The sequence below is a fragment of the Pterocles gutturalis genome, unplaced genomic scaffold, assembly GCF_000699245.1.
Source record: "Pterocles gutturalis isolate BGI_N339 unplaced genomic scaffold, ASM69924v1 scaffold47581, whole genome shotgun sequence".
In the NCBI taxonomy this organism is placed as follows: domain Eukaryota; kingdom Metazoa; phylum Chordata; class Aves; order Pterocliformes; family Pteroclidae; genus Pterocles; species Pterocles gutturalis.
The window spans coordinates 1-27,558 of NW_010107179.1; the positions used below are offsets into that span (position 1 = coordinate 1).

The window sequence follows — 27,558 nt, forward strand, 5'->3', positions numbered from 1 at the left end:
GCGTGGGTTCGAATCCCACCCTCGTCGGGCGCTTTTGCTGCAGCGCCCCGAGTTCTCCCAGCACGCCCCAAGAGCCGCAGTGAAGATGTGTCTGGGGCTGCCAGGGAGCAAGAACAACCCCCAGAGCACGGCCACGCCCCTGCCCAGGCTAGCAAACCGGGGTCTTTGGGATTAAACACAGCAGCACCCTGTGCTATGCAAAAACTCCTGGTGGAGGATGCTCTCAAGGAGGTGACCACACAATTCAAGCCACTCCAAATTTATTAGGTACAAAACCACATTTACAGCAGAGGGTGTGAACCACGTCCCAGAATGCTTTTGGGATTTTGCAGCAGAATTCCAGGTAAACCGAGAACATCAAGGGCAGGGCTGGGGTATAGCAGGGCAGAGAGGGGCACACAGGCTTTGCTTTGCAGGCAACCTGCGAAAGCGAACACAACTCAGCCCAACAAAAGGAGATGCTATGAACAGCCTCAAAGCATGAAAATTAAACTGAAGAAAGTATATTTCAACTTAACGCTAAGCTAGAGTTGCTAGTCTAGATTTAAGAGAAAGAATACAAATGCTATAAAAAAAAAACCCCAACACTATGAAATTACTTTTTTGGAAGGTAGGTGACAGCTTTGGACTACTGAGAATTTCAAATGAAATTAGAAGCAAGTCAGACAAGTGGTCTCTGGCAGGCAAGATAATCAGCATTCACCCACAAAGCTGCAGTAATTTGTACTTCACCAGGCAGAAGTTTCTGTCTTAGAAAAATCTGCTCATATTGTAATTAAAAAAATTACTTGTACAGGAGTATTGCAGACAAGAAGCACATCTTCCTACCATTGACTGGGAATCAATATTAAACTAAAACCAAAGGTCTTCAACTTCCAAAGCCACAGCTTTTTAAATGCTAGAGAATACAAGCAATCTGCTCTTCCAAAAAACAGGAAAATAATTTCTCCATAGCTGTTGAAGACTGAAGAAAGCACCTTGCTTTCCAACATGACAACTAATTTGTAGAATAAACAACTCAACTGGCTTTAATGCCGTAATTATTCAATACAATAAAACTTGGGCCCAGCAGCACAAAAATGCTTCGATTTGCACTGAGCATCGTTAAGTACAAAATACGGCCAAGTGCTGCACCGACTTGAGAATTACAGTATTGCCATTCCTGAGCAGCAAAACAACTTCAAACTACAGTGCTGCTGCAAGGTAGCTTCTGCATGAAGCACGCAAGCACAGAGCTGGGACAACATCTCAGGGACTGCGTCTATGGAGACCAATTGCTCTGATGCTCCCAGGGGCCCCTGCTACCTTACAGTTTCCTCCTAGTGAAGCTACGTTTACCCACAATGAGAGCTGGTTGAAAGAAAAATCACCACTAAGTGCCAATTTAAGGCTTTCCAAGAAAATCATTTGACTTGTCTCCATGGCTGTGAACCAGAAAAGGAGGGAGGCTCAGACCAGCCAAAGCTCAGCGGTGAACCGAAGGCGCACAGTGAGCCACAACACACCGGGTCTGTGCAACACAGCCACGCAAGAGAGGCCCACGTCTGCTCGTGTTCTTCTCCTGGGAGGACATCTGGTTTTTCTGGAATGTGCCCCAGGAGCTCATCTGTCAAATCACCCAGCCCTGGATTCCTTTACCAAGTCTCTTGGTCTGCAAACTTATCTCAGCTCTGCTCAAATATCCACCATGTCCACCAGAGCAGATAAATGGAGCTCAGAAGCAACTTCACCCTCCTTGTTTGCTCTGAGGAGCTGTTTCAAGTGTTTCAGTCTGTCCGACAGTGTGGGGCTTAGCTCCTCCATCAAAAGCTTGCATCCATCTTGACTCCCAGCCTGGGCAGAAGGAAAAGAGATAGAATTGAGAAAGAAGCATTACCCAGTACCAACAAGGGACTTCTCAGCTGTCTGTTCCCCCCACTTTGGAGAACAACCATGGAGGTCAGCACCCCCACGCCTGAGGAGGAAAGGCAAAAATAGCAACTTCTGCTATTTCTGTCCCCAGTCTTCCTTTAACTGGGGGAAGCTGACCCACAGCAGTGATTCCCAAGTTGAAGGGCGGCACCCCAAGGATTCTGTTATGACTGCCAGCAGCAGAAAGCACCAACACCTGTGAAGAACTCTTATTCCAGATCTGCAGAAAGCATTTCCCTCCTTGGAAGGAAGTTATTTCCAAGGCATACTTTTTTCAGTTCTTAATTTCCCAAGCCTATCCGACACTGCATACCAAGGTAACTCCCACTAAAGGTTTTGCAACTCCAGCAGGTTTGGCACCTGCACTCCTCAGAGCTACAGTTAATTCTCAGCACCACCCTTTCTCACCTCTTGAGCAGATGACATAGAACTCTTCCTCAACGGACCGGTAACAGTTGGGGTAGAGACCAGAGACTGGGGGAGGTAGAGAGGAAGACCTACCAAATCACCAAGGGGTTCAATGTCCTCAGCTAGACATTGTTGCAACTGTTCTTCAAACCTGGACAGAAAGATAAAGAGCACCAGTCAGACTGCAGCCTGGCTTAGTGCTTCTAACCAGTGGGTTAATCAAGAGTTTGCGGTTCAGAGGTGGCTGCAAGAAGGACCTGATGTTCACAGTCATTTCCAACACTGTCTGACACTCCGCTGCTATGACAAAAAATCCATCATAGAAGGTTGCGGTACCAAAAAGACACACGTAACTGATGGGAAAGGCAGCAAAGACAATAAACTCTTGGGCCAACCTCAACAGCTTTAATTCTTCCGCTTTTTAATCTGCATTGCTACAGGCACCAAACTGACATCCCAAAGTGGATGTTATCGGTATTTGTGATACCGCAGGACACACAGACTACTGCACAAACTGCACTGCTTTCGTATTGGTGCCCTAATTGTCCCCAGACAGTTTCCAACCATACTTCAAAGCTCCAAGTGTTTCTACCATCCTGGACTGTTCCTGTGGTCCAAGTAGAAGCTAGCAGGGAACTGCACTGCTCTGATGTGCTTGATGAAATGAGATGGAACTGGAGATTGTTTAGGCTGTTTCCTAGCACTGTTGGACTTCAGCTTCCCATTATGTACAAAGTCAGAAATTGTTTTCAGCCCTGAGCAGGGCTGCAAGGAAAGGATGCTGCTCTAGAAACCTACCTCCTGCTTTCTATTTTCTCTAGTCGCAACTGTGCCAACAGACGCTCTGGGAGAAGGTCCTGGGCCGAGGCTGTGTCTGTGAATTCATCTGCACTGGGAATGCTCTTTTCTTGATCCAACAGCATGCTCATGCCAGATCCATATTGACCTGGCATCATGGAGACACCATAGGGTTTCTTGAAAGAGTTGGGAGTTTTTACCCTTGACCTGAGGGGGGAGGGGGGGGAGAAAAACAAAACAAAACAAACAAAAGCACAGAAATTGGTATGAGCATGTTGATTTTTCCCTACTAGCTTGAAGTTTGGAAATAGCAAGGAGTGAGAACTGACCATTTGGAGACGTAATTCCCTTGTACCAGGGTCCAACATACCACCACCTGCGCATGGGATCTGAGAAGAACTAATCTGACAGGGGACTGGGATGCACCCCAAGGAAAGGTATCTACTCAACATCTGCTATACAGCAGAGCGACAGCTAAACATCGGAACAGAGGCTAGTTTCACTCTGAACAAGGCCAGGGAAGTGAGCTAGACTCTTGAGATATCAAGTACTTCAATGCCACACAGCTCTAAGACACCCTCCCCCCTCAGCCTCTAGCATTTTCTCTTAGCGGTGGGACTTTCCTGATGTCTTCCCACAAGCTGGGGACAAAGCCTCCTTTTGAACTCAAAATGCTGCAAAATTAACATGTAATTACCAAAGAGTAAAGCTGCAAATCACCTAACGTGTCATTCATCCACTCAGTCCAGACTGCAACTGAAGGGGAATATGAGGGAAGGGGCACACTCATGATTTATCCCTATGCGCTTCCCCAACCTCACATTGTTTCTCCTTCATGCTTTGGGTACCTAGAGTACAAGTCTAATTCCAAAGCCTCGGCAGTGTTTTCTCTGGCAGAAGATAATTTCTCCATTCATAACACTTTAAGCGTCCCCTAAGCAATCAATTTCTTCAAGAGCTGAGTAACCCTGAAGAAATAAAATCTACTTACTACCTGGTTTCAGCACACCCTTGCACATCATTTAAGGAGATGTACACAAGCATGTTCTGCAAGGATGCCATATGCTGGTTTTCAGCACCGTGACTGCACTATGCATTCATTGTAGAGGTCCCGAGCAACCTCCTTGGAATTCACCGAGCAACTCTGGATGGCACGATGGAAAGCTGAAATGCTACTTCCACAGGCAGTGCCAGCAGCTGCCTCACCTCTCGTTGCCTTGCCGGATCTCCTCCTGCGTGCGCAGTCTGGCTTGTTCCCAAGAAAAAGGGAGAGTGAAGTTCTTTAAATGCTCCTTGAAGAAGTACACACGAATCTGACCATCCTCACTTACTGCTTCTGTGAACAAATCCAAACTCAACATTTATTATTAGAACAGACTTTCCGCTTCAGAAGAAAAGATCAGTGTTAGACAGCCAGTTTGAGGAAAAGTTGTGTGTTCACTTTCAAGTAGCTTTAAGTTGTAATCTGCATATAAAAAGGGGCCATCCTGAGCTGATTTACTGTTCAACAGATACTAGATTATGGGGAAAGACTGTAAAATCCTGCTTTATCTTCATTTTAAAAATTCTAGTACATCTAAATTCAGTGTTCAGTGGGTTAGGTAGCCATTTCATTAAAGGAGGCTCCCTATGATTAAGCCAAACAGAGCACAGAAAAAAAAACCCCACACACTTGAAATTGAAAGTAAACAGAATCCGAGACAAATTTCATTAATCCATGGAAGCGCTCGTTAACATTAGCAGCCTGCCATCTCAGTGGACCTGAGCTTACGTGATTTCTGAGGGATCAATTCTTGGCCTTTTGTTGAATCGAAAAACCCCTCTCCTACTGAGAGAGGTGGGCTGAAAGGCTCTGACTGTATTCCTCCAGAGACAAAATTTTTTAATCACAAGCTCAAGTCAAGTCATAATCAACGCTAAACAGCCACTCTGAAGAGCAGAAAGATGTGCAGTAAGCACAGTGTCATTCTACAGGAGAAGATCATAGCTCCCTCCCTGCTCTGTATCACTTGCTGTCACGCATAAAGGCACCGCAGTCGGTTTATTAAACACAGTTGTTCAAGAAGTATCATCCACGTTGTAGAAGGACGTGCGATACCTGGAGCAATAGGCAGTCTGGGTGGTTTCCAGTCTCGCAGTTTATGATCAATACAGACAGCCAAGATATCATCCCAAGGGATCTCATCAATAGCAGGTTCATCTTCGTTAGAGTTCCCAGATGTTCTGTTTTTCCACTTCTGGTAAGTTTTGCTCAGCAGATTCTCCACTTGAGACTGGATCAGTGGTTGAGTATAGGAAGAACTAGCAATTTGAGACACATACTGAAAAATCATGTGGCAAACAGGACGCCAAGGAGCTATTGAAAAAAGAAAATAAATTGCTAGAATTTGTGACAGAGCCAAACTACCCACCTTACAGGCTGGTAGTTCAACACAGCACAGGCACATCTGAGAGAATGACATGCCACCAAGAGGATTCTGCAGTGTGAAGTACATACCGCCTAATGGAGGGAGATCTAAGTACGGGATCTGGAAGGACAGCACAGCCTTTTTCAGCCAGGCCAGGTGATCAGGCATGTTCCACTGCAGGTGGGGCAACACCTTGTTACCCCCAGGCTCTGAAAACTCAGTAACAGGCCAAGACAAGTCACAAAGGTGCTCCGAGGATGCCACATCCGCAAGAAACTGCAGCACGCTGTTGTACAGTTCAATGATGACCCCAGGCTCCTGAGATGGCAGGCCAGCTAAACGCCTCTCCTTCCAGTCATGGTAGAAGCGCTTGCCAAATTCAGCATCTATCCCATCCTCAACGTACTCCCGAAGGGTCTGACTGCAGAGCTCAAGGGAGTCAGGGCACTGGGAAACCAGCCAGCCCACAGCCGCAGAGATCTACGGACACAAAACATAAGTGGTTGGAAACTGCTCCGCAGTGATCAGGGCACTAAGGATTCAACCCTGCAACCCAAAGTTTGACATGACAGTATTCAAGATACTATGCAGCAAAATACAAACAAATCAACTATCATCAGCTTGTTATTTGCAACAACAATTCTCCAACTACATGGTCACAAACTAAATTCACATGCAGCAGGCTCAGGAACAGACAAAGAGGCTGTTCACACCGGGGCAGTCATGCTGGGGAATTCCCTGCTCCAGAACGTTGGAGATGCTGAAAACTCATCTGGGAGAAATCAGACATATTTGCAGAAATTAGCTCAGGGTGACTAAATCCAGAGAAGCCACATCTGATCCTGGCAGTCCTTGAACTGCAAAGAGTTGTGAGGGTTTGTGGGGGAGTATCACTCTGGGCTTGTCTTGTTCTCACCTTCTTCAGACATGCTGAGAAGGGAATGCAGGGCTGGAGTTGCTTTTGGTCTCAGTCAGCTTGGCCACTCTTCACTATTACCCTCCCCAACCCAACCCAACTGTGACTCAGGCACAAAAAAGTATTCTAGTCTTAGAAGTATCATCTTCTATCATGGCTTTTTGATCAGTCTCCAGGCCACTATTCCCAAGCACAGAGGAAACTGAAGGATAAAGGGAGAGCCTGGTGTCTGGAGCCTGCCAGGGAGAGATCCTTACAGTCCTCAGTGTGTGTGTCAGAGGACAGAGGCATTCCTCATTCCCATCCATCAAGATGGAATAATACTGGGTGATCTCACAGCAGCCAGAGCAGCTACAAAGGGTCCTTTGCATTTTAGGACTGGGAGCTTAAGGGTACAAAGGCTTACCCACTACTAGCACTGGTCTGTTACGCAGCAACGGCCACCCCTGTTAGTCAGCACAGGCAGCACAAACAGGAACGGATTTCCCACATATTTTAGTCTCACTGCAGTTTTCAGTATTACACAGAAGAAACTATCTTTTATGTAGCAAATGCCACCGATGTCTAGTCATTTAAAGGAGAACAGTCACAAATAACAGAAAAATAGCAGAATTATTTCATTTCAGAATAGTTTTGGCTGATGCTGGAATCACTATTAACAAGCAAGTATCTGACTCCAGCCAATTCAAGTGTACTAAAAAGCTGGCAAGAGTGCTTTCTGAACACAAACTACGACAACAGAAAAAATATCCCATTACACAATACTCAATTGCAATTTAAGCTACTGAGAAAATAACAATCATTCCTTGTAAGACATTAGTAATTAAGAGAGATTAATGATAAACCAGTCAGGTATCTTTTCATGTTCCAAGTTGCTGTACTTACCCTTTTGGTGCCTTCTAAGTCATTGATAGAACCTGGGAGCTCAACAATGGCATAGTCTGAAACAAGCTGGGCTGCAATCAAGTCCTGCAGCATCAAACCTTAAAAACAAGAAAACATCCATTCCTTCTTTCTCTGTGTGGATCTCCTACTCTGACCTAGTCTCACACTCTGCATACGTTAACAGCATTGCTTCCATCTCCATCCTTCCCTGCAGACTCTGAGGATCAAATAGCACATGCAAAGGAAATCTGGAAGCCAAAAAAAGTTCATCTCTTTCCGTATTGATCAGTTCTTAAGTCCTCTGGATTTCTAGCAAAGTTTTGGAAAGTGTTGTACTTAGTCTCTCCCTTTACTAGATAGCGTATTTGAGAGACTGCACTAGCCACAACAGTTCTACTTGGGGCAGCCCTAAACATTTGTTTTGTCTTTTTCAAGGCACAGAAATAATTACGTACCTTCTTCTACTTCTTTCTCTGCGGCCTCCTCTTCCTGACCAGGGACTAGAACCACCAGGGGAACTATCGGGTGAAAAGGTTTGGCCTGAAGCAACTGTTTTAACTGCAGCAAAGCTGAAAGCCAATAAACATCATCTTCGGCAACATCTTCACTCCTAACTCGAGGAGGCAGGAGAAGAATGAGACCGCTGGTTCCAAGCAAGTCTCTCTGCATCTCGGCTGTATCAAGCTCAGAGTCAGACAGTGCACCGTGTGCCACCTATACAAGTAGCAAAGATGACAAGAGTAGTGTAGCTGAAGCTAAACAAAGCTATTTTCACACTGAAATCTGCAGTTTACTGTCATCAGCATGCAGCTCTGACATTCATTACTCTACAAATCCTAAGACAAGGAGTTGCAATACAGACAAACACGGATGTGTCCAATAGATGCAGGTCAGCACAGAAGTACAATTCAACACCTGATTTGGCATCAGGAATTGAGATGACTGAGGTTCTAAATATTGCACTGTATTTTAGGCAGGTATTTACTCAGATGACTGGAAACAAGGAAAAAAAATCTTTTTTTCAGACCTTTTCAACTACCCTATCCCTCCCAGTATCATCTCCCTGCATCTGACAGGACAGTTTGAAAAGCCTCCACGCAACATCCACTGGAGAAGAGCACACCCTGCTTTTACAGTCTGTTAGGTATCACAAAACTGTTCTCACCTACCTTTACACACACACTGACTTTACTGCTTCTGCTCCCTTGCATGCCAGGAGAATTAAATAATGTCAGCGTTTGAATTCTGCCTTCTGTGTCTGAAGCATTTTTCTTCCAGCTTTTGTCTCCCATAAATTTGGCTTTCAACCAATCCACCAGTACCCTAGAGATCAAGAAAGAGAGGGCTTTTGGGGTGTTTTAAAAAATGGCATTTTAGGGTTTTAGCACCAACACCTCTAAGACACCACAATCTGTCATAACACCCCCCTTCATATTGCTTGGATTTTGCCAAGTAGCTACTAAATGTCCTGAAATTCTCCACACTACTACGTATCGCAAGGTTTTCCGTTTTCAGTATGAGCAAAAGGAATTCAATGAACAACGTCAGGAGAAGATACAGACCACTGCAACAAATTACAGCTATATTCTTTAGAGTGCTCTGGAGAAAAAAAAAGCAAACCCACAAAAATGAACTGGCAGAGGAAAAACATATATCAAGGACTGTATACTACTACTCTTCTTCTATTTGACTGCCCTGCTTGAGAAAGGGACCCAGCAATCAAGTCTTTTACTTACCTGTTGGGATCATCTTCCATATATTCATCATCACTTGGCAAAACCAATAGCACCTTCCAAAAAATCTGTTCTTGTTGAACCGGAATATGTTCAGTGATTAATGAGACAAGATCCAGGGGAGTCCAAGCTAAGTCACTTAAAGAGAGACAGAAGCTGGTGAAAAGACTCCCTCGTGCTCATTCCCACCTGTGGAATGTTTTTCTTGCTTTGAACAAGTTACAAGACTTCAAGTAGCTACTGTCCAGTTCAAACAGTCCAAAATTAGAGCTAAGTCTTTAGATCCATTGCCCATCTATTTCACCATAGAGCAGACGCCTTCAAGAACTGCAGCTGCTAAATCTGTTACACAAGCCTTACTTTGGGGATTGTGGGGCCACACGTGTATCACTTCACTTCCACACTGCTTCAACACCCTGCTCCAATTAACACACAAGCCGTCAGAGTGCATGACAAGCCAGATGAGAAGGCAGACTCCTGCTGCACTTTAAACATCTAGATCAATCCCTTTGTGCCACAAGCTGGGCCAGTAATCCCTCATTTGCTCCTCTCGCCCTGTACCATATGTATCCCACCCATGCACAAAAAACCCTATAATATCCATCAGATCCTTAAAGTTACACCCACAGCAACAGGATCAGATGGCCTAACGCTTTCATGAATTTACCTTCCAGTTTCCCTTATCTGGAAAATACTCCCAGAAGCAAGGTTTCAAGCAGACACTCAAGTATGATTTGCCATTCCTTACTGACATTTGCGAGATCTCTGGCATTTCTGTTACAGTTTTCTTAGAAAAAAAACAAGGATCAAACATGGATGTACCTTAACAATTGCTGGTAGAAGTGCTGAACTTTAATTTCATGTGCTGTCCTGTTTCTCAGCCAATTCAATCTGGAAACAAAAGATTCTTGGTTGTAAAGTTTGGTATAAAACAGGTAGCTTCACCAAATTCAAGAAACACTAAGACCTGAGAAGTACTGCAGACACTTTAGAAAGCTGCCATTAATAGAAGGAGGATATATTTGGATTTTCAGTCTTTGTCATGACATTTGTAGAGAAAGGGTCTTTTTGGGGGTATTCAAGAACAGTTTTGCAAAATCATTAACGTTGACGATGGAAGAAGAGGGCTGCTTTGTAACTTACCTTCCAAACATCAACCAGACTGCCAACTGCTCTCACTAGAAGTATCCTTACCTGGTGCAAGAGACTCCCAGCTTTCCTCCATGCCCCAGGTTTACAATTCTCTTGCACAAATTCTCCATGGCTATAGGCCACTCTGCACTGGGGGACAGTGCCTTCAGTTTATTTTTTGGATCTGTGCAACAGGGAGCAGCCGGGAACGCCCTCATTTGACGTTTCAGCTTTCTTCGAGCTGCCACTGCCTCCCTCCACCTTTGGGAGAGAACAGATAAATAGGTCATGTTAATAAACTCTTCTGCAGACCAAGTAGGTTCTCATCTTTGATCTTCAGACAGGATTAGGCTCTCAAACACCCCAGGGGACAGCTTGAGGTGACACATGTGGCCGGTGCAGCAGGCTCAGGATATTTCTACACAGAACCATGAAGTCAGAGCTCAAACAGAGCATGCAGAGCATGAGATCTGCCAGCTGTACACATACAGTATCCAAAAGGGACAGCCTTGTGCCCCATTCAAAAAAAAAAAAACAACAAGAAAAACCCACCACAAAACCAAAACAATGCAGACAAAAGGAAGCAACCTTCTGTTTAGCAAGCTGCACTTGCTCTCAGTGGCCAGACAGATCCCAGGAGAGAAGCAGGACTACCCCTCTTCCATCTCGCTCCTTGCTCAGCTGTCCTAGCTGTGCTCCCCAGGCAAGAATTCAAGCACAGGTTTCCTTCCGTTTTCAACATGTTTATTCTGGCACACAGACTGTTTTACGATGACCTGTTATAAAACTCCTTTGATGTCTCAAGTACTTGCTGAAAATACTTTTGCAACATCTAATGTGGTAAGAAAAGTATGGCTCTTTTTTTCTTGTTCTGTTTTTAAGGAACATTTAAAAAGGCAAACTCACCAACAAGGAGAGAACGTATAATAAAGCCTTTATCATCAGACATTTGTATATTTTTCTGTGGTCAAATGATTCAGAATGGGTGGCACCCAATAGAGTTACAACAAAAATGTCAATTTATGAATTAGAAATCTTTTATTGTGTTTCCTCAGGTATTTTCAGGACTTATAACAATATTCCTGCATCATCCAACTTCCTTGACCGCTGCATGTACACTTATTTCACGTATCTTTAGGCTCCTCCTTAGTCTCCCCTATTGCACTGAAGGCCATTTACACATGCCCTGAACAAAATTTTAGGACAGAAAGAACTCTGTAAGGGAAGGTGCTCCACAGAAAAGACACCAGCCTGCTGCTTCCTCTCTTGCGGTGAGAAATGCCACCTGAAACACACCTCAACCTGACTGCACTGGGGCAGCACAGGGAGAGATTAATCTCTGCCTTGGAGCACCGCAACAGCCACCGAACACTTAGCACACATCCCAAAAAACAAGCGTCAAACAGAAAGAATACAAGGAGAGGTTATTACAAGTTTGTAGAAAGAATAAAGCTGAAATCTTCTACTGAGCTCATTACCTGATGCCAACGAGGTGTGCTCCCCTCCCCACATATAGCTGTGTAAGGCTAGCAAGGCTGTAAGTTTACCCTTATAGGGGAGACAAGACAGCAAAAACTGTCTGAAAAAGAACACAACCCATCAGCTATATTTCAAACTCTATTAACCACTCCTTGTGAATGGTCCCAAGATATGCAGTTGTGTCACAGGGTGGCAACTCACCGTTGCAAGTACTTGCAGAAACACTGGAGCTCCTGAAGGGTTTCCTTAGCAATCTGGAAAATCTCATCCTCCAGAAAGAGGTCCATGATCTGACCACAGACTTCTTCTGAACACCGGGCGATACGTGCTTGCCGGTCTCTTTCTAAGGCACATCTAGTTCAAAATTAAACAAACCAAGATCTCTTGTGAGGTAGAGACTTCAGCAAACGCCAACTAGCTGAGGCACAAACAAGGAAGCCCATCATATTTAGCAAAGGGGGAGGGATTTTCCACACTTCTATTCTGTGATCCTTCTAAATATGGCCTGTAATCAATCAGAAGTTATTCAAGCTTTACACTGATCACAGGTTTCCAAAGAAGCACCTACAAGAGAGCCTACAGTTGAGCTGTAAGGGAGCCAGAGGAAATAAGCACAAATGGCAACCTTGTCCTAGACAAAGCCTCTGTTCCCTCCACCCTGGAGGACAACTACTGCCGGACACTGTGACTGCAAACTGGCAGCCCACTGCACAATCGAGTACACAATCCCTCTCTTTTAAGTAGTTTACTGACGATTAATTACCTCAGAGAAGGCCAAGCAAGAAATCCACCACTTCCTGACAAATTCTTACCCTTAGGAAAGCATCCTACAGCAAAGCATGGCATACAGTATGTTGTACGTACTTTAACTCGTTGGTTGAAGCTTCTTGAACACCCTCCTTTACCACTTCTTCCATTAACTCCATACCCACCAACTGGCTCAACTGCTTTATTAACTTTTCTCTTTCCTGCTTTTGCCTGGAAGGACAGAGAAAGGATTTGCACAAGTGACAAGAAGAGTGGCAAGATTTACACAAATGACAAGATTCACACCTGGCAAATCTGCCACTTGGCTACACAAGCGCTACACACAGTGTCAAACAGCTAATTTGCCTAAAATTGAGTTTCACCTAGCTTGGTTCTCTCTCTGTGGCACACAGGACAGGATCTTTGCCTTAAACATTTGGTACCAAAAGATGCAATCTTTGCTGACACAGGCGTGTAGGAGGTATTATAACCACAAGAGAGAGCAAAACACCAGCTTCTGGCCCTGCAGAGACAGAACTGAAACCGTATTTTTCCACCCTTACATCCTGTGGTTTTGGTGCCCATCAACAACTAACTGTGCACGTGCAGGGTCTTGGGGAGGGTCTCATCTGATGTGACCCCCGAAATAAGCCCCTGTGACCACCTGGGATTCACCAAGACTGTGCAGAGTCAGGCCAGCATCACACTCACTCTGCATATGCATGAAGTTTCTTGGAACTGGGCAGAGACTTTGGGACTTGGACTGTATAAAAATGGTACCATCAGAAGCTTGGGTGGGACCCTCACCATCAAGACACCCAGAGTGAAGAGCACCAACGGGATGCTACTGGATCCATCGGTGGTGATATCTTCTTCCTTTATCTTTCTCTCTCTCTCCCCCTCTTTCTTTCTTCCTGACTAGATCTAAGCAGAAGCAGGCAGCACAGGACTTGTTCATACGGTTAAGTTGTTCAGTTAAAATTATTGCCATCGAGTTATTGTATCTTACTACGTGTTTTGTACAAGTTATTGTATCTTACCACATTTTGTACTTTGTATTAATAAACCATAAAATTGGCTGGCTGGTGTCACTGCACCTTAATTCAGTCCAAGGGTATCACAAACTTGGTTGTTGGTCCCAAAGGGAGGGAGGTTGTTGCGAACAACTCCTTTCTGGTCGTGACACTCTCTAATCAGCTTTGCATGGAGCCAGGCTTCCCTCAAAAGTACAGATAACAATGAGGTAGTTTTATTCTTACCGCAGTAAGCTATACACAACTAGCTCACTCAGAAGGAAAAGTTCCTGCATACAGAAGGGCTGGGATGCATTTCCCTCTCTGGAAGCTCTGGATGAATAAAAGCTCCCAAAATTCCCATCCTGTCATTTTTCATAGCGGCTCTGTCAGGTCACCAAAATACTAACTAGCAGATCACCTGAGAATGCGGAAGGGACAGCCTGTCTGCACGGTCCCAAGGCAGTTCAAGGTGAGACAAACTGAGTGCTGTCAGCGTGGCAGAAAGACACAGGGCCTGACCCCACGTGTAAGGACCCAGGTTGGCAGCAGCTGCCATTACACTACCTAAGGGTGTATGCAGCCCACTCCAAAAGCAGCGACTCACCTCTCCTCCTCCACTCTGCGTTCTTCCTCTTTGACACGCTCCCTTTCCGCGCTAAGCACACTTCCAGCCACTTGTCTGAGGATCTCCCCCACCGCTTCAGCCACAAGGTCCTCCGCAGCCGTCTCTGAAGTGCTGTGCAGAAACAACTATTCTCTTTTCAAAGCCAGGATGTTTTCATTCAAAGCCTTATCTATGGCTGCGCTTTTCTCAAGCACACCCTTGCTCTGCTGTGGCGGGCTGACTCTAGCCACCAGCCAAGCACAGGGAGTTACTGGCTCTCTCTCCTCCCCACACCACGACAGGGAAGAACACAGGAAGAACAAAAGCAAGAAAATTCATGGATTGAGATAAAGACAGAGAGTTCAATAGGTGAAGGGAAAAAAACACCACCCCGATACTCCCACCAAGCAAAGCACAGGCAGTCAGCCACCGCCTCCCACAGGCAGACTGATGCTGTTGTAATTTCAGCTGGGACAGGGTTAACTTTCTTCACAGCAGCTAGTGTGAGGCTGTGTTTGGATTTGTGCTGAGAAGGCAGCTGATAACATACTGATGTTTACAATTGCTGCCAGGACAGTCAAGGACTTTCCAGCTTCTCTGCTGTGCCCGTGTCTGCAGGGGCAGGAGAAGCTGGGAGGGAGCACAGCCCCAGTGACCAGCCCAGGATTCGACCTCAGGTTTAGGACTGAGACCCCAACTGGCCGATGGTCTGTTCCATATGCAGTATATAGGTGAGGCTCTGTCTGGGAGGGCTCTCTCTTGCTCCAGGTTGTCTCCCTCCAGGTCACCCCTCTCTCGGGGTTGTCTCGGCCTCTCAGGCTCTTATCTCCTTTCCAGGATTGCAGTTTTGGGACTCTGCCTGCTTCAGGATGATTAGCTGGGAATGGGCTGAACCTTGGCCATCAGTTGGCTAGCAGCATCACTGTGTCTCACTCATTTGTATATATTACTATTATTGTCATCATTATTATTATTTCCAATATTAGTTGAGTTATTAATTTGTCTTCTCTCAACCCACAAGTCTCTTTTCCCTTCACCCCTTTAATTATCTCCCCCATCCCCAGGAGCGGGGAGGGTGAACGAGCAGTGCTGAGTTTTGCTGACAGTCAGGGTTAATCTATAACTGATGCCCAGACAGTCTCCAGTCAATTGCTACCCTATAAGCCAGAAAACTCCACCTTTTTTTCCTCTAACCCAGTTTTATTGATAACCATGATGTTACATGGTACGGACCATCCCTTTGGTGAGTCTGGGTCAGCTGTCCCAGCTGTGTCCCCTCCCAGACCTCTGCACACCTGAAGCCTACTCACAGAGCTGGGAACACAGGAAGGCCCCAACACTGCACTCTTCAGCAATAACCAAAACATGGGAGTGTTAATAACACTATTTTGGTCACAAACCCCTACCTGTGACTCTACCAACTCCCTTGGAGGGGAAGTGTTACTAGAAGCAGAGAAGCAGCCAGATCTGGACTTACTCCTCTTGTCCCCCTTTGGGCAAATTCCCTTCCACAATGCACGTTACTGTGGCAGCGGTGAAGGTGTCATGAAAGGCAAAGTTTACTTGCAGTTAGCCTTTTATCAGGCCAACTGGTGTGTAACAGGTAGGTGGCAGACAGCTGAAGAAAGGTCTGCTTTTCCGTCAATTGCATCAGTAAGACCATCTCCACCACAGACCTTGCCTTGCTTTGTTTTATGACCTTCACACAGGGTGCTGTGTTTTGATGACAGACGCTGGGAATACCAGCAATAAATGCTCTTTACCAGATGGCGGCAGTCGCGTAAGCCGCTCCTGCTCTGCTGACTTCTCCGCACTCTCCTTTGAGGACTTCGCACACAAGCCCATCCACCACTTCAGCGATGTCCTACAACACAGCAGAGGAAGCCGCTGAAGCAAGACGCAGTCCTGCTCAGGATGGCCTGGGTGCACACATGAACCAGGAGTGAGGCCTTTCAGCCTTGTTTAACTGACTCACTGGCATCATCACCTGTATTTCTACTTACAAACTAAGCTAACAATCAACCACAACAGCCTAGAAATTTTAGACTATCTAAAAGGTGAACAACAATCCAGAAACAAAAGCAGTTTTCTGTATTAAATATAGGCAACTCAAGTTAGAAAATAATAACTAAGTGAATTTCTTAGTTATTCCTCTTTTGTACTTGAGAGTTTCTCCTAGAGCTGTCATTGCTCTACAAGCACATGCCGATTTAATTCCAAATGACCATGTCTAATTTTCACTGTTTAGCTAGAATATGGCAGCTGTCCTTCACAAAGTAATGAGACACTCAGAGACGGGTTCAGCATTAGTACACATCTAAACACGTGTGGGATGGAGAAAAAGTGGAACAGCACAGATACATGGGGTACACGTTCAAAAACCAACATTAATAGTTCTATATCCACAATAACACACTTTGTCATGTTTGACACATGTGCCATTAAGAAACAGTTAATTTATTATTCACTAAGGCAAAGTTTACCTACTAAGTCAAGATAATAACTTTCTACCGCCACTTTCTGACCCTCTCCTTAGAGGATTCTCAAATGCTAAACAGACAGAACCGTTTATCCTATGACGGAGTCTGAGCAAGAACATTTTCAGGCTTGCATGTGCAAACGCTTAAGACTTTCTCTTTTCAGAACAGTTCAAGGAAACAACTTCCCAAAGTATCCCTGAAGCAGGGATTGTCTCCTTTTGGCTCTACACAACACATGCAGGTTCTGGAAAACTAAATCAACCTAAAGAACTCAGTTACCTTTTATTCTGTTTCATAGAACTTTCCCAAATACTTCATGATGGTTTTAAATTTCCTTACCGTGTCTGTGTAGGCAGGCTGAGGCTTTGAAGGGAGAGGCTCAGGTTGTCCAGAAGGCTGGGAGATCGCTTGTGCGGGAGGCAGCGCTGGCACAAGCTGACGAGGTAACAACGAGGGCAGAAGGTGAGCTGGGGGCTGGACTCTTACTGTTGCGGCATCTAAATCCACACCTTTGCTTTCCACTCTTCCTTCTTGGGAAGGGGGGAAGAGAAAAATTAAGTTCAGTCACAAATAGAAGCAAAACTATTCTTATCTGCAAAAGCTAGCTTGTCTGATAAATCTCATTAGGTCATAAAACAAGTCCATAACTGAAGCTTGCTGCCTTAGAGTTAAAAATCCAATTATATCATAGAAACTAATTTATATTTATGAATACTTTATAAAAATATTCAAAAATTTCATTGTGCATTACCTCCAATAGCAAATACAAACATTTTTAATAAAACAACTGTTTTAAGTCAAGTACACCTAGCACCTACATGCGCCTCTTGAATAAATGGAAAATATCTGTACTTTCAGCTAGGGAAAAAAAAGTATCGATTCAGCCAACTTTAAAAAGAACATGGTTATAGACACACTGGGAACAAACAGTTACAAAACAAAATCTGCAAAGTGAAAAGGGAAGTTGGCTGTCTGAAGTAGCCAAATGTCTAGTTATTTCACCTATGTTGGCAAAATTGCACTCATTTCCATTAGTACGTTTCCTGTACTGGGAAATATATTTTATTAATCACGAAGTTTCTTAGCTTTTACAGATACATAAGCACATTTAAATCAAAACAAGCTTTCATTACACCCAAAATTTCCATGCAATATCAACCCATTTGAGACAAGAACAGTTTCTGCTTTGTAAAATAAAACTACTCACAGACCTGACCCAGCAGTATGCTCCTGAGCCGTATCCAAAATGCCTATTTGCACTTACCTGTTGCTTCCACACTGGATTTTTGGCTACTACTAGCTTGATCCACAGAGGTGCTTCCGCCAATATACTTGTTCTGTCCGTTGAAGCTCGACACTGGCACATGGTGAGGCACCGGGGGCAATGGCCCACCGTTTACAACTTCCCCAACCGAGACAGTTAGCTTCTGGCTGACAAACATCGATTTACGTGGTTTGGGTAATCCATCTGGCTCCAAGAAAGCAGAGCGATTCAGCTCTACATAAGCACTGGAGAAAAACAAAAAAACAGGAGTATGCCCTCAAAGCTCCAGTTACCTACAGGTTTTCTGTTGAACAGCTTAGCGGCGCAAAGCGAGACAGGTTCCAGGCACTCAGGATTGCTCCCTGTAGCCTGGATCTCAATCTTTGTCTGGAACCAGAGCAGGAAAGGCAGTGAGCGCTGTCCTCACAGCTGTCCTCCCAGGGCAAAGTAGAAGCTGCTCTAACGTTTCTGGGCACCCTCATGGACTATTTTGTCTCTTTCTCCTTTTAACGTTTATCCATTATATATATTATCTGCATACATTTTACCTATCCCACATGACAGATGCCAGGGCTACCTACAGAAGTAATTTTAAAAGCTTCAATACTCTTCCAGTCTCACCCATTTATTATTGCAAACCAGAATGTTAACAGGAATTTTAGCCTAGAGAAAACTCCCGGGAGACCTTAAAGTGCTTTCCAGTGCTTAAAGGGGGGCTACAGGAGAGATGTGGAGGGACTCTCGATCAGGGGGTGGAGGGATAGGACAAGGAGTGATGGTCTGAAGCTGACAGAACGTAGATTTAAATTAGATATTAGGAAGAAATGTTTTCCTGTGAGGGTGGTGAGGCAGTGGCCCAGGTTGCCCAGAGCAGCTGTGGATGCCCCATCCCTGGAGGGGTTCAAGGCCAGGCTGGATGAGGCTTTGAGCAACCTGGGCTGGTGGGAGGTGTCCCTGCCCATGGCAGGGGGGTGGAACTGGATGGGCTTTAAGATCCCTTCAAACCCAAACCATTCTGTGATTCTATGAAATCTCACTCTAACTGACACGCTCAAGTTTTTTGCCTTCTCCAGTCTCTCAAGATTACAAATCTTTACAAGCACACCTTATAACGCAAGGATTTCCATGGCACACACTCTTATCTGCAAACCATTGGCCTCCAATGTCCTCTAAAAACTGGTTTGCACTGTTCAGCTTCATCCTGCCCTACATGCATCACCATAATGCCAGTTTCCCGAGAAGCAGAACTGTATCCTCATTTCCTACAGAGCTGCAATTTACTACAATTCAACTGCAAGACAAGAACCTAAAACATTTTTTTTTTCCTACTAGGTTATCCACAACATCTCTTTCTAGGAAGGAAGTCCCTGGAGTCCAGTGGAGACAGCTCAATACGCAGTCTCTCCTTTGGGGGAAATGTTTCTCTTGTTTTTCACCACCTTCCAGAAGGCTGAAGGAATTTTGCATCTTTGAAATCCTTTGTCAAACCAAGTAAAAAACAGATGTACAAGTGCAAAAAAGCTATTGTGGGAAGTCATAGTAATTACAGGGTTACAAACCCCATTTGTTGAGGGAAAGATGTAAAACTAAAAAACTTTTCATAAATATAGCAATAAAACCAGAGGTGATTACTAAAATTTGCACCCATCACTACCCCAGTGCTTTGCTTACAGAGCCCAGCCCCTACTCTTCACCTGCTTTTTCTGGTTGCAAACTCCAGGCGCAGCTCGTCCACATTAACGCTTTTCCTAACGTCAGTCTAACCCCAGGAGGCATCCCAAGGCAGAGGCACCCTTTTCCTTACACTTACCCATCAGATACACTCAGGCCATAATAACTTATAAAATCTGTCGCTTCCTCACAATCTTTGAACAGTAGCATGCGGACCAGGAGATCCAAAGGAAATGCTGTACATCTTTGGGTGCTCACAGTGTACGCGATATTGAGAGATTTCAGAGCATCTTTACGAATCTGGGGAAAGATAAAAGGAAGAGCCATGTAACTACTAAGTTAAAGCTCCCAAAATAGCTACAAGTGCACTATAAACATTAAAATCACATTTAAAAGAAATCGTACTTTGTCATCAAATATCCACACAAACAACTATTCAGATTTAACTTTACTTTTGAATTCTATGCATTTGCTTTCTAGTTTCTGCTCCTCTTTGATGCTGCTCATCTTGAGCGCACCCCGTAGTGATTCTTGTGCAGAAGAAAAAGCTTGCAAGGGCTTCAGAGAGTGCAGGCTGATATTTCCTTCACAAAAATCTCAGGCCTGCTTCTCTACTTCCCAATGATTTTCAGGGGAAATAATATGTATTTGTATACAGTTATGTGAAAAATGCTGAAAAGAGCACTTTAGCATTTGCCTTTTATATCATGGCAGAAAACTCTTGGTAAGTTTTTTAAACACTTCTGAAGAAGCAAGAACAAGATTATTTTTAAGGCTAAACATCTACCATGTTTTCTCCTAAGATTTCCTCACAACAGTCCCAGAAGGTTCTACTGATTAACACTTTAAAAACTATCCACCTGCCTTTTTCTCACCTGGTTGAAATAACAGTGTAAGAGACAGGCATTCAGATAGGAAGCTGCTTGCACCAACTTGAAAAACCTCACAAAGTTGTTGCTGTTTAATGCAGCAAAAGCTTGAACTGCAAATCTAACTTCAGGAGAGTTTCTAACCTCCGGATGAAACTGCTGTACTTCTCTGTGGAGACACAAGATGGAGATAAACCTTTTGCTTCAATATGAACAATCACAACTCAATAGCAACCTGTAACAAAACGGAATTAAAATTAGGAACTTTAAGCGAGAGGTGTAACTCTTGTCCAAAACCAATGGCTATGAATTAAATTTGCAGCATTATTCACGGGTCACTAATCTTCTAACGATACCTGCATAACCAGCATGCTATTATTTACTTACACCACTCCAATGTCTATGGAGGAAAGCAGTTAAGAGATTGACCAGAAAAGCAAAGCATGACTCTGCCCACAAAACAGTTTTTGCTTGGTCCTATTGGAGATAAAGCAGTGAAGCTGGGATTACCACTCTGGGAAAAGAAAAAAAAAAATCTTCCTTGATTGATAACAGTGAAGATTTAATTTTTGGTTGGTTGGTTGTTTTTTTTACTACCTGTAGAAGTTCTAGTGAGATATTTTAGGACATAAAACACAGCTTTTTTTCTTTTCTTATAAAAGGCATTTTTTTTAAATGACCTATTGAAAAATTCAAATAAACCATTACTACAGTACACTTGCTCTGGCAAAAAACAATTTGCAACTAAGGTTTTAACTTCCATTACAATTTGTCTGGACATAATCTCAATTCTTCCCAGAGGCAAAGAGAGAAAACAAGTGGTATCCACTATTCCCACCTGAGAATATCGCCCTTGTTGAGATTCAGCAAGACATTATAACCTCTGAACTCTGCTTCACTCTTGCAGTAAATCCCCTTGTTTGCCAGGTCCTGATACATCTCCTTCAAGCTCTGCAGGCATTTAGTCATGTTCTCATTGTTGATTTTGGCGTCAAAGGAGGACATGGGCTCTTCACACAAGTGGTGAGCACAATGGATGTGAAAGCGAGTACACTTCTCAATCAGAGACACCATCAGCGGGTTGCACAAATGTTGCTGGGTTATATCCTAGGCAAAACGATAAAGAAAGCATTACATGTATTTTGAAACTACAGTGGAGGAGCGTTGTCATCTGGCACTACCCTTTGGAAAACTCATTTCAACTTCTCAGTTCAAAATGTTTGAATTACTACTGCTTTTTGCTTCACTTTTTACAGCATTACGTGATCTATCATCAAACACCTCCATCTGCCAGTGCTTACCTTTCTTATCCCACGAGTTCTGTTCCAGACAAAGTCATACCATTCTCGGTAGTTTCCTTCTCCTTGATCCATTATGTTTGTCACTAAATAGTCCATGGTCATGCTCAACACCTCAGAGGGTCTCAATTCATGGGGTAAAGGTTCCTCCTGGTCTGCTGATGACCTGCTATATTCCTTGACTGCTGCTGCATGATCTACCTGCGAGATGCAGAGGAAAGAACCAAAGTCTGAGGAGCAGGCTCAACTTTTCAGGAATATAGAGGACTTCATCCTATTCATGCCACACAGACTAATAAAGGAACTTCTCCACTCTTCACACTAACAGCCCACATCCATTTTGCTACAATAGCGAATATATTTTCTTTAATGACAGGATCCTAACTGTTGACAGTCTCAAACTCATAACCTTCAAGACAGTGTATACTGCTGCCCTACAGTTTTAAGGCTATAATTCTAAAAGCCTGTCTAGCTAAATAGAAGACATGACTTAGAGAGAAAAAAACAATGCTGTAGCTTTATTGTTTCACAATGAGGAACTGGAAGACACTAATGAAACAGCCTACAGAATTTTTCCCACCGGAATTAACCCTGTAATCAACTAACCAACACTGACAGCTTTATATAAGCAGCAAGCGAACAACAAACCCCTGTGTACAGAGGCTCATACCTTGTCAGATCCTAGAAGCAATTCAAAGATACTGAGCTGGTTTCTTGTCTCCCTCATATATCGCTCCTTTTCAGGACACATGTCTGGGCAAGTGCCAACGACAGTTTTTGCTTTGCCGAGATCGGTCCTTTTTATTCGAGCTAAAAAAAATATATATATAAAATTGAACAAACACTAAGCATCTCTCGTTTTTGTTTTCATGACAAGCCATGACCCTGATGTGCTGGCACAGCCCTAAGCACACCAGACGCCTCAGATGGAGTCTGTACATTGGCCAATGGATGTACAAGAAGTATATTGCTAGGGTAACAGTTCACCAAAAACGCTGGTAGGAAAAGGTCTCTAGAGATTCCCACCCTACCTCTACTCAGAGCAAGGCTGTACCCACACCCTGGGGTGGTCAGAAACGCACAAGGATGGAGTTCCCCCACCCTGGGCCTGTCCCAGGGCTACACCTCTCCTTTGGGGGAAGTTTCTCCTACCATCCCACTTGGATATCAACAGTTGTGGTGAAAAGACTGAAGTCTCTAAAAGATACCAAATGTTTTGTGTCCTAATTAAGCAACAATGATTTCCCAATTCCATGTCAAGTGGCCAAGAAATCTGTTTGTCAATATTAAAAATCAGATCCGAGATTAAAAGTAGGGTCAGCTTTGACATGGCAAGAACAGGATGAAAGGGTGCACAACCCAGCACTGTGAAACAAAGGGCCATTTCTTGAAATAACGACCAGCTTTCTAACAGGTTTGAGTTTAGAGAAACAACTTTGGATAGCTTTCTTAGAAGAGCCTGCAGGGATGCAAATGTCCCTGTGTGGCCTCCTTCACGGAAGATGAACAGTGTGCTACTCACTTTCCACAAGAGAGATGCACGTGCAGTAAGTAAAACAGATTTGTGCATGTTCCACAAGATATTAATGTATACAACAATCCCACACAATAGAATAATATTTTACAGACTGCTCCATATTAAACTCTCTCTTTAAAGCCATTTCCATAATATCACAACAGGTTTGCAAAAGACACCAAACACTTATTTCTTTCCAGAAGAGAAGCAGATGTTACACTCCTTAAACTGTGTAAGTACCTTGTCGCATTATTTTGTCCCTGTGGTCCAACAGACGGTATCTTTCTTCAGATGTCTCGGCCACGAATCCTACCAGGTTACTAAGAGATGACAATGAAGCTCCCAAGGCCTCTGAGCTCTGCCCTTCAGAACTAGAATCAAATAGATCTGCTTCAAACTGCAGCGCCTTTCGAAGACCAGGCTTCTTTGCTGGAGAGCTAAAAGTACAAGATTTTTATTAATAATACACTAATGCATGCCCCAGCCTTAATCAGTTCACTGCTCTTTAGGACATCTTTAGGACTCTGTTTAGAAGACTATTTGTTCATAAGGCAATGCATCAAATAAAAAACGTCTCTATCGACATAGTAAGATAGTCATGAGCTAATGCTGGCACTCAGTTATTCTGGTTAAATCTTCAGCACTGCCTTGACAATGCTTCCAAGCATTCTTGATTGTGGTGACAGCCTCAAGCTCTGCACAACAGAAATGCTATTACTGAATCTGTCTTAGAGTGGACAGAACCGCATGGCTGTTGCAGTATTTTTGCATCACTAAGGTACAGCAGTTTGCATTTCAAACCATGAACCAGCCTGCTGTTTGGTGTGGAAAAAAAAAAAAAAATGAACACTTTCTATAGCACCAGAGATTATTAAAAGACATTACAGGGCCCAGATAGAAGCACATTTTTTTACATCAAGAAACATTCATTCCTTCACAACATATTACTGATTTGATGACTGTATGACTACGCATACCAAATGTCTTTTGGCAAACTAGCCAGCACTTGAGCAACTGACATGACACAGAAGGATTCCTGTACAAAGACCATTTGCTTGAAGTGAGACTAGACAATGATGCAAACTCACGAGCTACTCTGAGAAGGGGATTCTCATGCCACAGAACGGTTAATTGCCTACAAATTAAACTACTCACTTCCGAAGCTCATTTAATCATGACCACAGAACAGCATCATTACTGCTTGGTCCTATTTTGGTTCTGCACTGTTTTATTCAGTTCCCTTAAGCCTCACTATTGCAGGTGTTGCTACTCATGTTACGAACAAAATATTCAAAAGAAATACACAGACCAAAGTAAAAAGCCTTAATAAGCACTTAGAAGTAGCCTTCTGACAAAGTGTGAGAGCTGTGAGCTTTTAATTCAGCCAAATCAGAAGAGCCAAGGGAAGCGTGCTCCCCAACAAGCATATGGCTCTTTGGCCCACACTGATCATCATTTTGTCCCATCCATGCTGTTTCCTGACAGATGGATTCCCAGAGGAGCAGACATACCTTTTCCCAGGCACAACACTGCTGGCAGAGGATCTTATTAAGGGTTTTCGAAGAGGGGAATGCTGATAGTTTTGCTCTTCACTGCTTTGCCTTCCTTCATCTTCACCTGCTTTCTTCTCCTTGGATGAAAATTCTCTTTTTGCAGGACCTGAAGGGACAAACATGAAACCAAATAATTTAACCAACTACTTTTTCCCCCCCCTTGGGATTGTGATTTAAAAAATCCTACCAGAAAATAAACCTCAGAGCCAGAGTTTTGTACATGTATCCAAAACTTTAAAGACAACTTGCACTAGAGGCTGTACCGAGCAAGTCTACCAATTGCCAGTCAGCCTCAATGTTCTATAAAGAATGAGTAGTTTTTAATAAAATATCACTTAGCAATAACTGCAATTGTTCAGCACATGTTAGTAAATCAAGTCTGATCATCATCTGAATTTAAGTTATCTCGGGTTTGGGAGATAATCCACAAATTTTAACCCTCTACGGGATACGAAATTCATTTCACCTACATAGGACGCAATTCCCAGTGCTCCTCCTGATGCCTTTGAATTACTAATTTCAAGTACCCAAGCTCAGACTGTGGCTGGCATGCCTTCTCAAGAGTCACATCTACATCTTGCAGGAAGGAAGAATTTCCTCTCCCAGAAAGACATTTTCAACCAGTTGGATTTCTTAAATTCTCTTAGATTAGTAATTTTATAATGCTGCCATTCACATTTCTATAGCCTTTAACACCAACATCAGAACAAAATGGCACAGGTGAACAGGCACCCTTACAGCTGCTGCTTCAAGATGTTAAAATTCACAGGAAGACAACTCTGCAGCTGCTCATCTTCTCTTTGTGGTTGGTCAAAGCAGTGGTAAACCATTCATCTGCTGACAGCTGAAGCGTATCCCCAGGCTAGGATCTCAGAGGCACGCAGCATTCATAAAGTTTAAGAACGGGAAGCACTTGACAATTCAAGAATTCGCCTAGGAGGTGAACAGCCAACGTTCCCACCTCCTCCTGCCCTAATCCCAAACAAGGTCTGGAATCCAGGTTTCCCATTTCTAAGCTCAGTTCTTTGCAAGTTTTTTCTCTTTTTGGTTCAAGTAGTGTGTAATTGTTGGTACACATAATGGCAACCTCAGTAACACAGACACTCACTCCAGAGCACTCCTTAACTCAGTTCTCAGGACACTTCCATGCTCTGAAGCAGGCAACAAGGCATTTGAAACTGGGTTTTCTTACATCCCCAAAGAACATCCTACTTCTAGACAGGAGCACAAAGTTAACATCACCATATTCCTCTCATGAAGCCACATGAATGATTTCTAAATTCTCTTGTAGAACTATGCTGTCATTTCAAGCGCCTTCAGCTCTTTCATACGGCTGAAACAGCATTTTGGCTCAGATCAAGCAAAACATTTTAGACAACAGGACTTTAAGAAAGAAACAGCCCAATTTCCAACTGTGATTCACAGTCGCTCACTTAAAACTTCCTCAATACCAGAGGACAGTACTGTGGAAGTTGGAAGCTTACAAAAGCAACTGGATGACTTCACAAGAGAAAAATCCTCCAAGGGTTGAGACACTTCTGGCACCCAGGGATCCCGACGCATAGGTTGTTAAAGGCTGAGAAATTATTCTGGAAGCAATCACATGCTTTAGCCTGTTCTTTTCCCCCTCCTCTGCACATTCACTGTAGCCTTTGCCACAGACAGAGCTAGCCAGGGTGCCATATAAAACGCAGAACAACTGTTTTTACGCTTCTCTAAAGAACAACTTTCAATGCTCCCAGAAGCAATGTGCACCAAACAGTCTGACTAGCAAGTCAAAGAGAATCATCACAGTTCTGGAGCTGTAAAACTCCTGTTGTGGAGGTCACCCTTGTATCACTCTCAGCACAACAGGAAACAAGACCAGAGCAGACGGCTTGCCATTTAGGTATCACCCAGTAATCACACCTGGAAACACAGACTTACTTGTTTTCTTCTTTTGCCAAAATGTTATTATATCTTTGTGCAACTCTTTCGCCTTTTTTCTCGCAAGAGCTGCAGAGGCCTGAAAGAAAACAAAAGCCAAGTATGAAAACCTATTAGCACTGAAACAGACAGTGCAGTTTTTGCCAGAGAAATATTTACCAACTTCCATAAAATTCTGGTCACTACATTTTAACCTCTCACTTAAGATCTACATGCAACCGGCAGGACTGGCTTCCAGAAAAAGTGCTGCTTTTCCAGGACCTACAGCAAGCTTAGAGCACCTGAGACCAAAGGTGTGTTCTTAAGCACAAAATGGGAACAGACGATGCAGTCTCTGAACACAACTCAGAGCTAACATAACACCAGGGAGCAGGTCACTCTGCAGAGACCGCACAAGCTCACCTTGCCCTTGGTGAGCCTGAGCGAGAATGCAGCAGTGTATGTCATTCACGTTTGGGCAACACGAGACAACAGCCAGGGGAAGATCCATCTGGTGTTTGAGCCGGATGCTAACGGGACAGCTAAAGCCAGGCAGAGCTCTGTCAGCTGCCACGTTTTAGGAGCAGCTCAGTACGCTTCTAACACTGTGCTCTTGATAGAAAACACTCCCTGAGGTGAAAAGCAGCGTTACCCACCAGGGGTGCAGCCCTCACCCCTCCCAAGCACTCAGATTTCAGCCCATTCTGGCGCCCACCACTGCCATACTCACATGATCGAAAAAGTGCAGAACTGCCATTTTTTTATTGCGCCTGGTCATGACCCGTCGAACTTTGACGAACTGCCCGAAGTGCTTCTCCAGCACCGTCCTGTCGTTGAGATAATCCGGGATGTTCTTGCACTGGATGGCTGTCAGCTCGCCGGGTGACAGCCCCCCCAGCCCCTCCGCGCTCTCGCTGCCCCGGGCCCGGCGGGCTGCGGCGGCGGGGGCGCGATCTGTGAAGGGAA

The 27,558-nt window shown here is 44.1% G+C and overlaps 1 protein-coding gene across 1 annotated transcript; it reads right to left on the reverse strand.

Annotated features, from left to right (window-relative positions):
* Nucleotides 1–1,674: 1,674 nt before the first annotated feature.
* Nucleotides 1,675–27,553, reverse strand: MCM3AP (minichromosome maintenance complex component 3 associated protein; the record flags this gene model as incomplete). The annotated part of the gene is made up of 27 exons (XM_010088006.1): nucleotides 1,675–1,833; nucleotides 2,320–2,470; nucleotides 3,118–3,324; nucleotides 4,324–4,453; nucleotides 5,216–5,473; nucleotides 5,615–6,005; nucleotides 7,327–7,424; nucleotides 7,782–8,040; nucleotides 8,496–8,649; nucleotides 9,063–9,197; nucleotides 9,882–9,950; nucleotides 10,254–10,451; nucleotides 11,871–12,023; nucleotides 12,534–12,647; nucleotides 14,037–14,168; nucleotides 15,800–15,900; nucleotides 16,856–17,046; nucleotides 17,781–18,025; nucleotides 19,591–19,751; nucleotides 20,327–20,489; nucleotides 21,159–21,427; nucleotides 21,622–21,819; nucleotides 22,289–22,428; nucleotides 23,375–23,571; nucleotides 24,646–24,793; nucleotides 26,614–26,692; nucleotides 27,323–27,553. Coding segments are annotated over 27 exons (4,731 nt in total), but the record flags the coding sequence as incomplete, so codon positions are not given.
* Nucleotides 27,554–27,558: the final 5 nt, after the last annotated feature.